The sequence below is a fragment of the Dermacentor albipictus genome, chromosome 2 (assembly GCF_038994185.2).
Source record: "Dermacentor albipictus isolate Rhodes 1998 colony chromosome 2, USDA_Dalb.pri_finalv2, whole genome shotgun sequence".
Lineage (NCBI taxonomy): Eukaryota > Metazoa > Arthropoda > Arachnida > Ixodida > Ixodidae > Dermacentor > Dermacentor albipictus.
This window is the reverse complement of record NC_091822.1, coordinates 190,634,678-190,649,626: the sequence shown is the minus strand read 5'-3', so window position 1 is coordinate 190,649,626 and position 14,949 is coordinate 190,634,678. Positions and strand designations below refer to the sequence as shown.

The window sequence follows — 14,949 nt, the reverse complement described above, 5'->3', positions numbered from 1 at the left end:
CTCCTCGCGAAGTTCCTTTTCTCTCCTTTCCTCCCTTTCCCGACGTTCATTTTCTTTCCTTTCCTGCTCACAACGTTCCTTCTCCTCCCTTTCCCGACGTTCATTGATATCCGCCCAGGCCTCAGCGGCTTCCTCAGCCGTTACGTCCCCAGTCCTCATGACCTCAAGGATCGCATTCTTTCTTTTGGTTGAGCCCAACTCAATGCCCAACTCCTCACAAATTTCGAGAAGTTCCTTCACCTTGTACTTCTCCATCGTTCACACTGTCCTCCTGCTGTTTACCCTTTGTGAATATACCTGCCGTACGCTACTATAACACTACTAGTAAGACATATGCAAGTATTTCACACACTGCCCTGTTTACCCCCTCAGCATCCCCTGGTTTTCAAAACACTCTTACTAGGCTTGAAACACACAAGGTTATCACAATGCAACGCCAAATCCTTCCCTAAGCTACTATAACCTGTGTCAGAGAAAGTCTGGTGTTTGAGGTAAACTTCAGGCACTCACCGCGCCGAGGTAGCTGATGCCGGTCAATCCCGTAGCTGCCATGCAGTGTTACGACTTTGTACCGCTGCACCACGATTACGGCTTTGTGGTCCCGTAGCGCTCGTCACCCGTTTCGTGACAGAGCGTTGGTAGCGAAGACTCCGAGCCAGGCGTCGATGAGAATAACGAAAGGGATTTTATACATTATATACAGGTCATTGTACAGGACAAGATCGGATCGGCACTGGGGCCGAGAGCTCACACAAACGCTACTGTTCCCGCACGGCGACGTCCGGCGAAAACGCGTGACACATCTCACCCCAGTCGGGAGCGACACTGTCTCCCGGTGGGTCGGCGGATCCTGTTTTTCAGGCAGCGCGTCGCTGCTTTTATAATCCCCGAGGAACCATTGTCACTCAAACGGCCCAATACAAAGTCAGCACACGACGGTCGTCCGAGGGGTCCAACCAGCGACCGCGCTGGCCACCCGGTTCAAAGTTCGCGCGCGCGGAGACCTCCATGCAAAAGGAGGTGCGGCGCCGGGCTGTCTGGCACACGCTGACACGTCTAAACACGTCGCCTGCCGATGCTTCTCCCGCAGGACACCGCTGCCTGACGGCTCAGCATCTTGACTTGTGAAGGGAGAATTAGGGCGCTCGCAGGATAGATTCTGCATCTTGCAGATTCGGAATCCGGGCTTGTGGTAATGGCACAACAGTACCCGACTTACACGTGGTGGAACCATTCCAGAGCTTGCGCAGATGAGTTTTGTGTCTCTCTTTCTTTCTTTCGCCTAAGTGCTCCCTTCAGTTGATAGTCGGCGTTCGTGTTGTCCACTTCTCTTGTGTCCTGTCTTCACGCCTCACCTTTTTTGCATAATGAATCGTTACCCACTAGCTCCGCTTTCTGTCGTTCTGAAACTAACATCCCTCTTTCTAACATCATTAACACAGGCAGTCACACGCGAGTCAATAAATAAAACCTTGAGGATAATAAAAACGCAATGGTTACTCTGCATATAGAAAGTAACGTGTTAGTTGTGCGTAGGCTCTTGTCCGGTGCTTTTCCCTATTTGTTCGCATCTTGGTTCGGTTGCTCCAATTATCCTGAAAATGAGAACGACAGATTACCTTTGCCTTAAAGCCTCTCAAGACGAGTAGACTCTCACTGCGTGGTGGTCGCCCAGCCGTACGTGCTGCACGTCGTGGCCGTCATGCTGGTCATCCGGCTGTGCCGCTCGCTGAGCCTGTTCGACCGCGCCGCCGTGGTCGTGATCCGCCACAAGGGGACGCGCGTGCGCTCGCTGATGCTGGCCTTCTCCGCGCTGTCCCTGCTCGCCACGCTGTTCCTGGACAACGGCGTCACCACGCTGCTGATGGCGGCGCTTATTGAGCGCGCCGCCAAAGCGCTGCAGGACAACACCATCCAGGCTTACCAGAAGAGGGCGCTCTTCAACAAGGCGAGATCGATGGCGCACTTAAATCATGCGTGATGCAAATGTGCCCCTTTCCCATAACTCACGCGCGGCCCCCAAAAAGGAAAGAAACGAGTGCAGGCTGATTTGTTAAAAGTTTACAAGTCTAGACCAGTTACTTCGTCACACTTGTATCCAAAACTGAATTACTTTGATTTTTTTAATGTCAAGCTTGAGCGTATAGGCTTTTATGGAACTTCACTTTGATGTTCCGTACAGTGATTCAAATGCACGCCCGTTTATTGTTTATATATAGGTACGCATGCCTTCGTATTTGACAGCATATATAGAAACCCGGAACGACGGAAGAACTATATGAGTAGGCGCTATGCTTCACCAGTCGCAATTTTATTGTGATAGCAATTATATGGACACTCCAGGGGCATTTCTGCCGTCGTCGACGTCGTCGCCGTGAGGTTCCGTATGAGTGAAAGAGTCTGAGGGCGAGCCGTGGGTGAGCGAGACTGAACGTCTCGCGTGCACGAGCGAGGAACGCAACCCGGATGCGTGCCCTCTCCTGCCGAGCGCGAGGCATTGGGGTCATGCGAGGGAGGTGGGCGTTCTTCTCCGGCGGCTGCTAGCGTGCCTCGATGTCCTCCTCGCCCGCTGCTCTGTGCAGAGTGGAGACAACCGCGGCGTCTGCTACGGCGTTGGCCACGCGAATCGCGGACACCGAAATAGACGCCTTTTGCGGACCACGTAGAGATGGGTTGCCAGCGCTCCTGTGTCTTGAAAGCGTTATGCGATGTGGCCAAAGTGCGCGTTGCGCGGGCCTCATCTTCAATACGATCTGCGATGTTTGCAGAGTGCGCGTAGTGCCGATACCTTTGTATGCGCTGTGCTTTCGAGTTTTTGTTCGCTTTGAAGCCAGAGAAGCATGGAGGTCGATTCGCTCGCTGCTGCTACCACTCCTCACTCCAGAAGTTTGACAGCGAGTTTCCACGCTCATCGAGCGAGATGTGTTCATGTTTACCGGTGCGCGCGTGACGACGTGCTGGTTGATTTAGTTCAAACATGTTGGCGGGCTAGCTGGTTTGAATCCATGATAAAACGTGTAAGCGCGATTGACCAAGGACATAAAAAGAAGCAGACACACAAAAACAGCTCTGTCTCTGTGCGTCTGTTTCTTTCTACGTCCTCGTTGAGTCACGCTTATATATTCTACCATTGTTAATTTAGTTAGTTAGCGAATGCTTACAAGTGGCCGATAAAACTACTATCCTTACTTCGTACAGCTACCTGCTAATTCGCTATCACAATCAGTGCTGCGCCTTTCGGGCGGAATTGCAAATTATTCTTCTAACTCCGTTCTCGCTGAGCGTATTAGGATTTAATGTAGTTCTACAGCCTTTGGCACACTCAAACACTACCGGCACGTGCATTCTACGGAAGAACCGTTGGTATGCGGCTTTTTCCATTCTTTGGAACATCGCTTTCTGAAATTCTCGAGCTCCGTCGTGTGCTACTACCGTGGCGTTTTCCCTCCAAAGTTCGAACTGCTTCGTACGTGACAGCACCGCGAATTGCCACGTGTGGATAACTCTGCCCTTTTCTTGCACCGCGGCGTGCTCTCAGGCTACGCGTGGCTTCTCTCGCCACCGTCGCAAGACGTTCGAGGACCTGCTGATGCGAGACGCGGAGCAGACCGAGGCCACCGCGCACCAGCAGTCCCAGGCGCTGCAGCAACACGACCAGCCGTGCTCGCCAGCGCCTTCTGCGGAGCGCTCCAAGGACGAGGACGTCGCCGTCTGGGAGGCGTGCGAGCAGCATCCCGCCAAATACTCGCCATCGCTGGCTTCGAGCATGAAGGAGACGAGGAAGCCGTCCCTGGCGTCCAATTTGAAGGTGAGTGGTATGCGGCTTCAAGCGAGGCTATTTGACCAATGCAAAGTGTTGGCAACGCAGAGGACCGGCGAAATCTTCGAGGTAGAAATGATAGGCTTATATATGTCGCGTGCACGTACCTTCCGCTGCGCTCTTAAAGCTTGCTTTTAAAATCTTTGCCGAGTTTTGAGGCAACCGTGGCCACGTGCTTGAAAATTAAAGTGGATTTCTCAAAACACCGAACGTTGCTCTTCTTTTTGCCGTATTTATACCGATGTATATGTTCAGTTCCTCGTGCAAATAACACCGGTGGGAAGTCAGCGCTTTTACACTATCTGGTTGTCCCGCATGTTCCTAAGCCATCCGTGCGCTGTGAATACCGTCGCAATAAACTGCAAGATATGAACTCGCTCAAACAAGTTAACTTACTATGCGTTCTGAATGGTTATTTTATTGTCTCACTCATTATTTAGGTGTAAGAAAGTGAAGAATAACAAAGAACTTGTGATCACTCAGATATTTCTTATTTATATTTCATTTTTTTATTCATTACGATAACTATCAGAAGACACTAGTTTCTCGTGCCTAAGCTGTGCGGCTGAACCTTCTGGAGAAGTTCAAAAAATTACTGACTGCTCTCGACTGTTCCACAAGACGCCATCACTTCCGTAACTGTGCCCTAAAACAATATAGATGACGTGTAACCTGTTATGGTTTGGCACACAAATGTTGAGAAACGACTTAATGTTTACAATAAGTGTGCTTCTCATCTAAGTAAAAAAATAACCAAACGCGCAACGTACCCAAATGTGTTCGGAGCGACGAAAGAAGTGTTCTCAGTACTTTCTTTTTCCCCGGCATCAACTAAGCGACCACCAAACCATGAAACAAAGCTCGATTCCTTTCTCAGAGGTTTTTGGCTTCGTCATATGTGCGCTTTTGAGCAATTTCCAGTGACCAAGGAAAAACTGTCGCTACATGTCCGACCTACAAATTCACGTTTAGCGGCTGTGGAGTCGCGCTACTAAGCACGAGATTGTGGGTTTGGTTCCCTGCCCCGGTGGCCGCATTTAGATCGGGGGAAAAATGCATAGCGATCGTTTACTTAGATGTAAGTGCACATTATAGAGCCATAGGGGGTCAAAATTGATTCGGAGTCCTCACTTACAGTGTCCCTCAAAATCTTATCTTGGTTTTGAATGTCATTGTCGTGCGGCGTCGCAGTGTTAAACGCCAGCAAGCTATAAAAGCCGCAGTTCGTGCTATTCTTTCGAGAACAAATGGGACGTTTCGTTTTATCATACATGTTAAGAATAACGCATTTTTACCTTTGCATTTGTTTGGCCATTCTGGGCGAAACGTCACCGACCTTTCACATGAAGCTGCACTTATTTCTGGTTTAGAACCTACAGCCCCTTGTCGCAAATCAGTTGTCTGCGAAGCGGCCGTTGTATAATCGGCGAGATGACCGCCAACCCAAGTTTGCTGCTTCGGCCTAGCTACCACCGCTTTGTTTAGGATAACGAAGCGTTCGCGTGACGTCCCTATGTGGTCCACATTTTTGCTGGAGCAATTAAGGATAGCGTTAGAAAGTGCGACGCGATTACAGCGGACCCGCTCGAAAGTCACGCACCTTTTTCCGCGGACACGCTACTGCATAACTGAAAGCGCGCGCAAACAGCGCCAGGAGTTGGGGGCGAAATACATGCACCGCGGACGCTCCACATAACAGCTTTTGTCTCGTTGCATGCGTGTTCTGTTCCTGCGTTAAACGATTTCGCAGCGCCCGAGAGCGCAAGGTTCTTCTACACAAAGCAGAGATTCGGCGAAATGTATTGCGTAATCTGCCCCGCTGATTTTTGCCGGTCGGCACATGTTGACGGTTATATATCTGTTGGCTCGCAGTTCCGGCTTCACGACAGTTGCGTGCCCCGGCGGATATCCATCATGGAGCGCGGCCACGTGGTGTTGCCAGGAATCTCGTCGCCCACGCCACCACGAGCCCGTGGCATTGGAAACAGCGCAAACCTTTGTACGTGTGCCGCGCACGGGATTAGCGCGCGCGCGCACGCACGCACACGCACGCACGCTCCCGACGGTATTGTTCTTGCGAAGTGTCCGCAACATGGAATCAAACCACAGGGGACGCGCAAACCGCGACTCATGCCCTCCGCATCATGGGCGCAGCGCAAAGGTCTACTTCTGGTGGTCTCCTCTTATGCGGAGTACTTTGGCACTGTCTCAAATGGCAACGCTGTGGACGTGCGTTGGCAGTGCGGGCTTCCAGATGACGCCGCTGACGGCGCCGATACAGTTATCGTTCGCGTGCTTGCCTGTTGCTGTATTATGAGATCTGACCTTCGCGAGTAACGTGCAATTAAAATCTCATCTTTTGTTATTATTATTGACAGCTCGACGTATGACGCTGATGTCAACTGCAGCCATGGACTCTATCGGACTCAAGGAAATCGCTTCGTGGGAAACAGAGTACGTTTTCGTCATTGTCTGAGCGACTGCTCGCCGGTGTGTTTTTGCAGCTGGCAAACTGAAGTGCATGTAGCTGTGTCCATACTTAGCCAAGTCGCCATTGCTTTGCTTGCGTAAAGCGCGCAATCGAATCCGCATACGGATGGGTGTACTTTAAGTATCCTGTTTCAAACATGGTGGTGACTAGCGCAACCATGCTCGTTATTTCTATCATAAAGCAGAAGGTAGCGCCGTCCCTTGACTGAAAGGGTCGGTATGCCTCAGATACGCTAGTCTGCAATACCTGTGATAAAATTTCGTAAAGAATTCTCGGCATCCTCTCGAATACACTAGAAAAAGACGTGTTTGTTCAACTCCTTATCTCAAGAATTGCCAAGCAGCATAATTGCCGTGCAGTGCTCTACTCCGATGAAGTGTTTCGTGCGTACGGGGTAACATTGTTTTCTTATCTTCAACCAACAATACCCCCGTACAACGTGCTCAGCTGGGATTCATAATTGACCTGAATGTAATAATGGGCTCCGTTTCCAAACTTCCACACTGATACCTAGCAGCGCGAAAAGTGGATACTAGGTGGAGCAGCTTACAGGACGAGCGTAGTCTACAGGACCCTGCACGTAGAACTCTCGTCTGAGTTACACCTTCCCGTTTAACTGTGCATCGCAATCTCGAGTTATCAAATCAGTGAATTGATCATAAGGATTGGCTGGCAGTTAGAAGCACTGAGAGAAAGACGGCGTCCTGGTGTTTTTGAAGCGTCTCGAGGCAAAGAGTGCGAAGCGCGTCCTAAACACTTTTGAGCACTAGATGTCCCCGTGGTGTAGTCGGCAGAGCACCGGTCTTAGTACAGTGTGGCGAGGTTAGATACAGGCGTTAAACCTGCAAGTACTAGGGTTCTGGGTTACGTACTAGGGTTCTGGCCTAACCAACGTAACAAGTACGTATCACGGGTGCTCCCGTGACGCTGCGGGGAACTAGAGAAGCAGGCTTCTCCTTGCAAACACGCTTGCTGTGGGAAAGCCAGTTGTGACGATTGTTTTCGTTGGAGCTTCGCACACATGCGCACACGCATGTGCTGGTGTTCAGTTTATTTATTTATTTATTTATTTATTTATTTATTATTCATTGATTTAGTTAGTTAGTTTAGTGTCCCAGAGGTACATGCTGGTTACGACAAACGCCGTAGTAAAATATTTCAGATGAATTTCGACCATCTTTTAACGCGAGCCTAATACCAATCCGGCTACATCAAAACACGGCCACCGCGGCCGAGTACCAAACCCCTACCTCATGCTCAGCAGCATAAAATCATAATGACTGAGCCAACACCATAGGCACTTATGACGTAACACTCTATGAATGGAATTCACAACCCCATTCCCTCCTACATTACCCTCATATCATATTTCTGGAAGCCTAACAGACTTCTCAGCATTACTGAAATGTTTAATTATGCACGCCAATAAACCAGCAAGTACCCCTACCTACTGTACCTCTTATATTCAGGGGCACCATATTACAATTTTGCGCGTAATGTTGCTTTCACAGTTCAGTTTGGTAGCTTATAACGCCTAAGAGCAGCAAGAATATTGCGGCAGAGGCGCTTCGCGTGCTTAGCCATCGGCCATACCCTCTATCGTTTACAGCATGCAAGTCTTTGCTCGAATGAGGGTGCGCAGGCAACTCAGACACAAAGCACACATCAGCATGCAAATGTGAACGTCAAATACAGGGACGCGTTTCGTCGCTCGAGGTAGCACCACAACACCTTCACGAGACTTCAGCACTAAAGAAATATCTTCCCAAGTGAGGATTTCACCAGCAACAATGCCTATCACTGCCCCCCCACGGAGTCTCGCGCACCTTACGTACGCTATTCGAAATTATTACCAACCGACGCTGCGTGGCCCTATGATTGATATATCCACTTTCAAAGATTACCGAGTCACGTTGAAAGCACGCAAATGGATCCCTAGAGCAGTTGGCAAATAATGTTCCAAGGGAGCATTATATGTGTGTCATGCAGGCGGTACACGTCGTTACAGCGGGACCTACTGCTGGGCGCGGTCATGGTGACGGTCATCGGCTCCATTGTCACCCCACGGGGAAACACGGCCAACGTCTTCCTGTTCAGCTACTTGCAGATGTGAGCAAGCCGGCGATAGCGAAGGCCAGACGGCTTAAGCACTATCAGGGTCTTACTTGGAATCCACTTTTAACCGTGACTTTATCTGAGGAGCGCGGTGTGACTGGTTTAAGCAGCGGAAACTGATGAGCTAATTAACGATGGCTCCCTCAAACTAACGGAAACCGCTCTCGAAGGTCATACTTCTGCTGCACTGTGGGTGCCTAAAGCGATTAGTGAAATCCGCAAAGAGAGTCGTCATTATTCACTTTATATTATAGTCTATAGGCAGTGTTTTCTCGCTCTCCGCTGCTGCTACATACGTACGTTCACGGCTATGGCGTTGCACCGATGAGTCGCAAAAGCTGCTTCCGAACTCTCGCTCGTATGATATTCATATTGAGTACAGGGACAGGTTTTTGTGTTCACGACCAGTATTACTGGTCTCGCGATGAACTTCAAACTAGCTAGCCTGCCTTGCCAATTCTCCAAGTTAGAGAGCTGTTTTAATATCCTGATGACGGTAAACTACAGCTTCAAGTGACAGTATTACAAAGTTTAAAGGCTAACTCTTTTAGTGCATTTAAGACCTCGCACCTTGCGCTTGCCAAACCTCTGTTGCAACAAAAACGGCATGTGAACCACCATATCGAAAAGTCGAGGGGGCTTCACCGCGTAATCCCACATTTAGCAACATACAGATATTGCGAATTTTCAAGAAGTTGGGTTCCTAATCGAAATCTGGCGCATGGAAAATGAGCATTGCATGGCTAAAATGAAGAGCGCGCATTTATCTGTCACTCGTAAGAAAAGAGACGTTCAAACTCTACACCAAGTACAGGCGAGATCAACCAGGTTCTGAGAACCACGCTGTGTGGTAAAGCGAACAAAGTTATTCGCACAGGAGCCTACACGAAGAGAGGGAAATTATGCCAAAGTGGTGAAGGTTTCAGAAAAAGCTCGTGAACGTGGATGACGTGCACACCGCGCTCTCTTCGACCGCAGGAGGTTCTCGAACTTCGTGCTGCACATAACCAGCTGGGTGATGATCATCTTTCCCGTTGTTGGCTGCGCTCTCTTGGCCTGTCTTTCCGTCATATACTTCGTCCTAGTGCGACAATAGTGAGTCATTTTCTCTGCCATTGCTTTTCCGTGGTGAGGTAAAGCGAAGCGATACGTTTGAGATCTATCAGTGCTTTTTTTTACAAGAAAAAAAAAGAAAAAGATACTCTTGATCATCTTCTTTCAGAGCGAAAATGCCACTATGAGAACCGCTTTGTAGGGAACTCCGGAATAATTTCTACCACCTGGGGTTATTTTAACACGGTGGGAAGCTCTGACGTGAGCAGCCCCAGACAATGGTGGCAGCGGCATCGCAACAATAGAGGCGGAAGAGGAGAAACACTCCAGCCACGGCTGGGGCCTTCTGGCTAGGACATTGGGGGCCTTGAGTGCTCCACAATACGCACGCCCAAAGCAGGGCACACAAGTGCTTTTGCATTCCGCCCTCGTAAAAGTTCGGTCGGGAACCGAACCTGCGACCTCATGCTAAGCAGTCGACCATTAGCCACAGACGTACCGCAACCCGTAGAGCTCTCCTTTTCTTGAGCTAAGCACTATTGTTCCTGTATCTTGTGAGATGGCCACGCTTGTCCATCACGAATTCGAACAAAGCAGGTGAGTCTGTTCTTTGCAGAAGCCTATTGAATAGCTTGTCACTAGTGGCGTTAAATATGATATGCCAATGGGAAAGTCTCATTAGACGTGAGAGTATTAGCTTTTCGTGCGGTTTTCTTGCTTGCAAAAAAATCTCAACTCCTAAATTTATTTTTATCTTGTTTCCGTTTTTTTTGTTTGTTCGTTTAAAGCGATGCCGAAGAGGACGAGAATGCACGTTTGGAGATCCTCAAGGTCATCGAGAAGCAGAGTGAAGACCTTGGAGCACTGACGTGAGTTGAGCGTGCGCGCGTTTTGCTACACGTGAGTTTGGCATCCTTCAGAATCAGTGCGTCGCTTGAATTTCATGAAAGGCTTCAGCAGGTCTGTTTATGCTTAGTATGGCAACTGGCGCTTAATGAATCTTAGAACTCACATCCGCCAGCATGGCCCGCTGGTCGTTGTTTTTTTACCATTGGTAGTTTCTGTACTCGCAGACACTGTGGCGAAATCTATAGGTCTTCTCTTCTTCACGAGGTGCTCCGTAAAAAAAATTGAAAGAAATCAGCATTGTAACTAGATCACCCTTCGACTAACAATGTGTTACTACAAAACTGGAAAACACCTAGTGAATTTATAATTGCGCAAACTCACTGCTAACTGTTAGCCATATAACATGTGACCATTTTTCTCGTATCAAGCTGAACACGCAGGTGAACAACGTCACTCTATGGTGTAAGAAAACGGCTCGCACCACTGCGTTTTCATCTTGCTTCACGTCTTCGAAGCTGCAAATCTTCAAACATTCGCGTCTGCAAATCGTCTTTCGCGGTTTGTCGTCGCCACTTTATCCGCCGTCACCGCCCAACTTTGCGATGACTGAGCTATGAGTGGCATGGCTGAAGGCTTTTCGGGACAGCAACAAACTGCAAATGATTTTTTTTAAGTCATTGCTAATCACTTTCAGGAGACGCGCTCGGCACTGTTCGTTGCATTGTGTAGGTTATCTTGGTCCGAATCATCTGCCCGACCATGCACGATAGATAAGTTACGGGCGTTTAATGCGATAAATCGTGCAAGATATGGCTGAATAAATAAAACAGAAAAGAAAGTCGCAAAACCCAGGAATGGCTCGTGTGCTACAGATACACGACACACAATAGTCTGATCTGACGTAATAGTTCTGCGGAAACCCGCAAGGTGGAGAGAAGTAATTAATAAAGGGAAAAATTAGACGTCCACCCAATCGTGGCAATTGCTACAAGGGAAACCCATACGGGTTCCTCGAAAGAAAAGCCTCGCAGTTGAAGAAAACTTTTTTTTTCAACTGCGAGGCTTTTTTTCCCACCTGGGTTTCCCAGAGGGTAGATACCCCGAAATGGCGATGGTCCCGTGTTCGAGTCCCGGACCAGGACGAATTTTCCTTCAACTGCGAGGCTTTTCTTTCGAGGAACCCGTATGGGTTTCCCTTGTAGCAATTGCTGCGATTGCGTGGACGTCTCATTTTTCCCTTTATTGTTCGCCCGATCTGTCCATCACCAGCGTTGACAATGAGTTAGAAACAAAAGGCGATAGACACGCGTCACATGACAGAAGGCACTCGATAGACGCGCAAAAATTACATGCTACCCTACCGACACTCATGTGTGCCGCTGGTATTTGCTGTAAGCCCGCCTGTATATTTCCTTCCGTTACGTCCTTGACATCAGGCCACCTCACTTTAAAAATATATCAAATTTTATTTTAGCTTTACCTATTGTACTCTAGTGGCCGAAACTTACTCTAGCTTTTGAGACGCGTTGCTGTCATGCCAACCCCTTGAAAAAACAAAAGAAATTTCAGTAATGCGATATAACGTCCCATCGTCGCAGCGATTCGACATCGTCGCCCCATGTGTCAACAGCAAAATATATCGTAAGCCTTAGAAAAAGTTTCTTTTGTCGTGAGGACAAGAAAACAGTTTCGTCGTTCCATGCACAGATGCGACATAAACGTTTCTTGCATTTCGGTATGTTTTCTGTCGCCTTTATTGTTTTCTGGTTTCAAGCGGGGGCGTTACTCGTGCCTCGCAGGCCCGTCGAACGCCTCGTCGTCGTCGCGGTCGTCGTGACCGCCGCACTCTGGCTCGCCGTCCACGTGATCGCCTTCTTCGCGAACGGGGGACGCTTCACGAGCCTCAGGTTTCTTTCCGCGCCCCTCCCTGTTTATTTCAATCGATTATTCCCAAGTTTGTTTTCGTTCTCGGAAATAAAGGGCTGGGACTATAGAAGCCATGTTTCTACTTGACTGAAGTCCCGGTACTTTACCACTTGGTAACATTGAAACGTACATAAATTCACAATTATTGCAAGGCGAATGAATTAATCAATTAATTAATAATTATCTAATAAATTATTAATTAACTTACTAATTTGCTAGGCAATTAATTCGTTAGGTAATTCTAACTATGCATAAGTAAAATTTGACATTAATAAGAATGTTTATTTATTTTTCGTTCTCCAGCATATCTCCTGTTTTTAAGCAAACGAGTGCCGCGAAAATCCGCTAGGTGGGAGAAGCTTTGTTTATTGTTTATTTGTTTACTGTTTATATCAGTGTCTCCCAACAACTGTAAAGCCTTGGCGACAGCTCACTAGTACATACAAGAGCATAATAAAATGTGAAAACAGAACAGCATTTCCCGCAGTATTGCATGCTAAAGTAGACATACAAGGGATGAGTTTGTATAAGAAACTTAAGCATATTGCTGAACTCAATTACGTCAAGCATCCTGGGCGTCAACTTAACAGAAACATTCAATTAAAAAATTAAATGATGAGGTTCTACGTGTCAAAACCACAATCTGATTATGAGGCACGCCGTAGTGGAAGACTCCGGGATAATTTGGACCACCTGGGGTTCTTTAAGGTGCACCTAAATCTAAATATACGGGCGTTTTCGCATTATGTTTCCATAGAAATGCGGCCGCCATGGCCGGGATTCGATCCCGCAGACGCTCAACTGAATATATCCGTGTCAGATGAGCCGGCATTGTACACGTGCCGCAGGCGTGTTACGAGGCAAGCTAGAGAAAGGTTAGGGTAAAACACGTCGAAACACCCCCTGGTTTTCAGTGACAGAACCCGTGAAAGGAAAAAATTGTAATGCATTCGGAACTAGCAGGAACATATAAAAAAAATAGAATGGGTGTTGTTTTTAGTTCCCCAACATACTTCGGTGGATTACAATCTTCTGTTTCGTTCAGCGTACATTGTAGCTCTAATGCAACACATTTCGAGAAAATATTATTGCTACAGTTGTTTCCATTCTCAGGTGTGTCAATCCAGCTTCGATCTAATCACACGTGAACAGCAAGGCGCAAATGGTGAACAGCAGTGTAGCAACATAAAGGAACACTGAAAATAAAAAATATTTTAAGCCGTATTCATGAAATACTTTACCATAATGCCAAAATAAAAACACCACTCTAACCGCAAGGGCGAGATTGGTAAGCCAAAAAGGACGCAAAATCGAAATGTGGGTGGCGACGCCGCCTTCAGCCTGCCGTGAGGTCATGAATTTTGGCAGCGCCTCCTCGACCCTAGTTAACGTATCAGTAAAGATGGACTACGTGGTATTCTAAAAAAGCCAAATACTGGATTTAGCAAGTTTCGGGAACTTTTATTGAGCCGCAACGGTCCAAATACACGAAAGAGCATTGTGAAATATGTTACGTCACACTGATGTACCGCTACTGAAATTTCGGCGCGAAATTCAACACATGGAACTTTAAACTTCCCTTTCGTTTCTACTAATCATCCTATTACCCGCAAATTTGCAAAAAACAGTGTTCTTGAAAAATACTTTATCACTCCGACGGACTCAGTGTTCCCCTTTAGCTTAACTTTAAGCCGGTCACTGAGGGCGACAAGGAGTGGGATTGCAACCGAGTGGCGACGCCATTAACCTTCTTCAGTTATTCAAACAACCTATTAGCCCACCGGGTGAAATGAAGGGTCATAAATGTGCGCACCGGAAGAGCATTTGCCACGATATGCATAACTAAACATTAGGAAGCACTGCGATCCATCTGTTTCCGTTAGTTTCTCATCTTGATAGATAAGCGTGACTGATTATTATGCGAAAAAATCGCTTTACATCCTCCACGAATAACGACGCGGTATAATAGGTAGGACGAGACAAGGAGACCAAACGAAAACTGCAAGATTGCGTTTGTTACTGCCTCATTCGCTTTGGCCATGAGCATGTTACCGGTACGCTTGTCCGTTGTTCATAGCGATCAGCAGACCCTGGTGCTGGACTACTTGCTGGTCGCACTGCTGTCGTCGGTCGCCGCCCAGTGGCCCGCAGGCCGGACGGAGGAGGGCGCGGCCGCCGCGAGTCCGCCGTGCGCCGTCGACTGGCGCGCCCTGGTGCCCCACATACTTTGGGGACCGCTCGTCATCCACGGCTCAGTGTCGTGCATCGGACCCGCTCTGCAGGTACGCAGGCGCACGAAACGGGACGACGGTGAGCGGATCGGGGTTTAGGGCAAAATGCAACGCACAAGGGCTTTCCCAGGCGGGGCGACGGTGAACGGGACCGTCTACTCGGTGTCCTTGTTTGGGGTCCGATTAAGTGGCATACTGTGTCGTACCGTAAGCTGCGCGACACACGGTGCACGAGCATTCTACCGAGAGGAAAACCGGGAGAGCTGCGAAACGCGTTTACCGTCCCTATACGAATGGCTGCCGCCTCTCTTGGCTTAGCTGTTACTCATCGGTGATAGTTGACAAGTACAAAATGTCTGGCGAGTTGGTGCAGCTTCAAAGTTGATATGGCGGCGCCATTCATGCGGGGACATTTTGAGTGTCGTGTATCCCATCCGATCGCGTCCATGTATGTCCATATTGCT

The 14,949-nt window shown here is 48.3% G+C and overlaps 1 protein-coding gene across 7 annotated transcripts in view; it reads left to right on the top strand.

Annotated features, from left to right (window-relative positions):
* The window catches only part of LOC135920538 (Na(+)/citrate cotransporter-like), a 42,640-nt gene that overhangs the window by 24,581 nt on the left and 3,110 nt on the right, over positions 1–14,949 (top strand). For 4 of the 7 annotated variants that reach the window (XM_070534574.1, XM_070534578.1, XM_070534573.1 and 1 more), the window contains 9 exons: positions 1,676–1,948; positions 3,539–3,808; positions 5,693–5,819; positions 6,199–6,274; positions 8,301–8,420; positions 9,405–9,521; positions 10,268–10,348; positions 12,128–12,235; positions 14,332–14,536. In XM_070534574.1, the coding sequence (XP_070390675.1) occupies positions 1,676–1,948; positions 3,539–3,808; positions 5,693–5,819; positions 6,199–6,274; positions 8,301–8,420; positions 9,405–9,521; positions 10,268–10,348; positions 12,128–12,235; positions 14,332–14,536 (1,377 nt within the window). Of the gene's footprint in view, positions 1–1,632; positions 1,949–3,538; positions 3,809–5,692; positions 5,820–6,198; positions 6,275–8,300; positions 8,421–9,404; positions 9,522–10,267; positions 10,349–12,127; positions 12,236–14,331; positions 14,537–14,949 lie in introns of all 7 variants that reach the window. The other 3 variants (XM_070534579.1, XM_070534576.1, XM_070534575.1) reach the window with 3 other exon arrangements.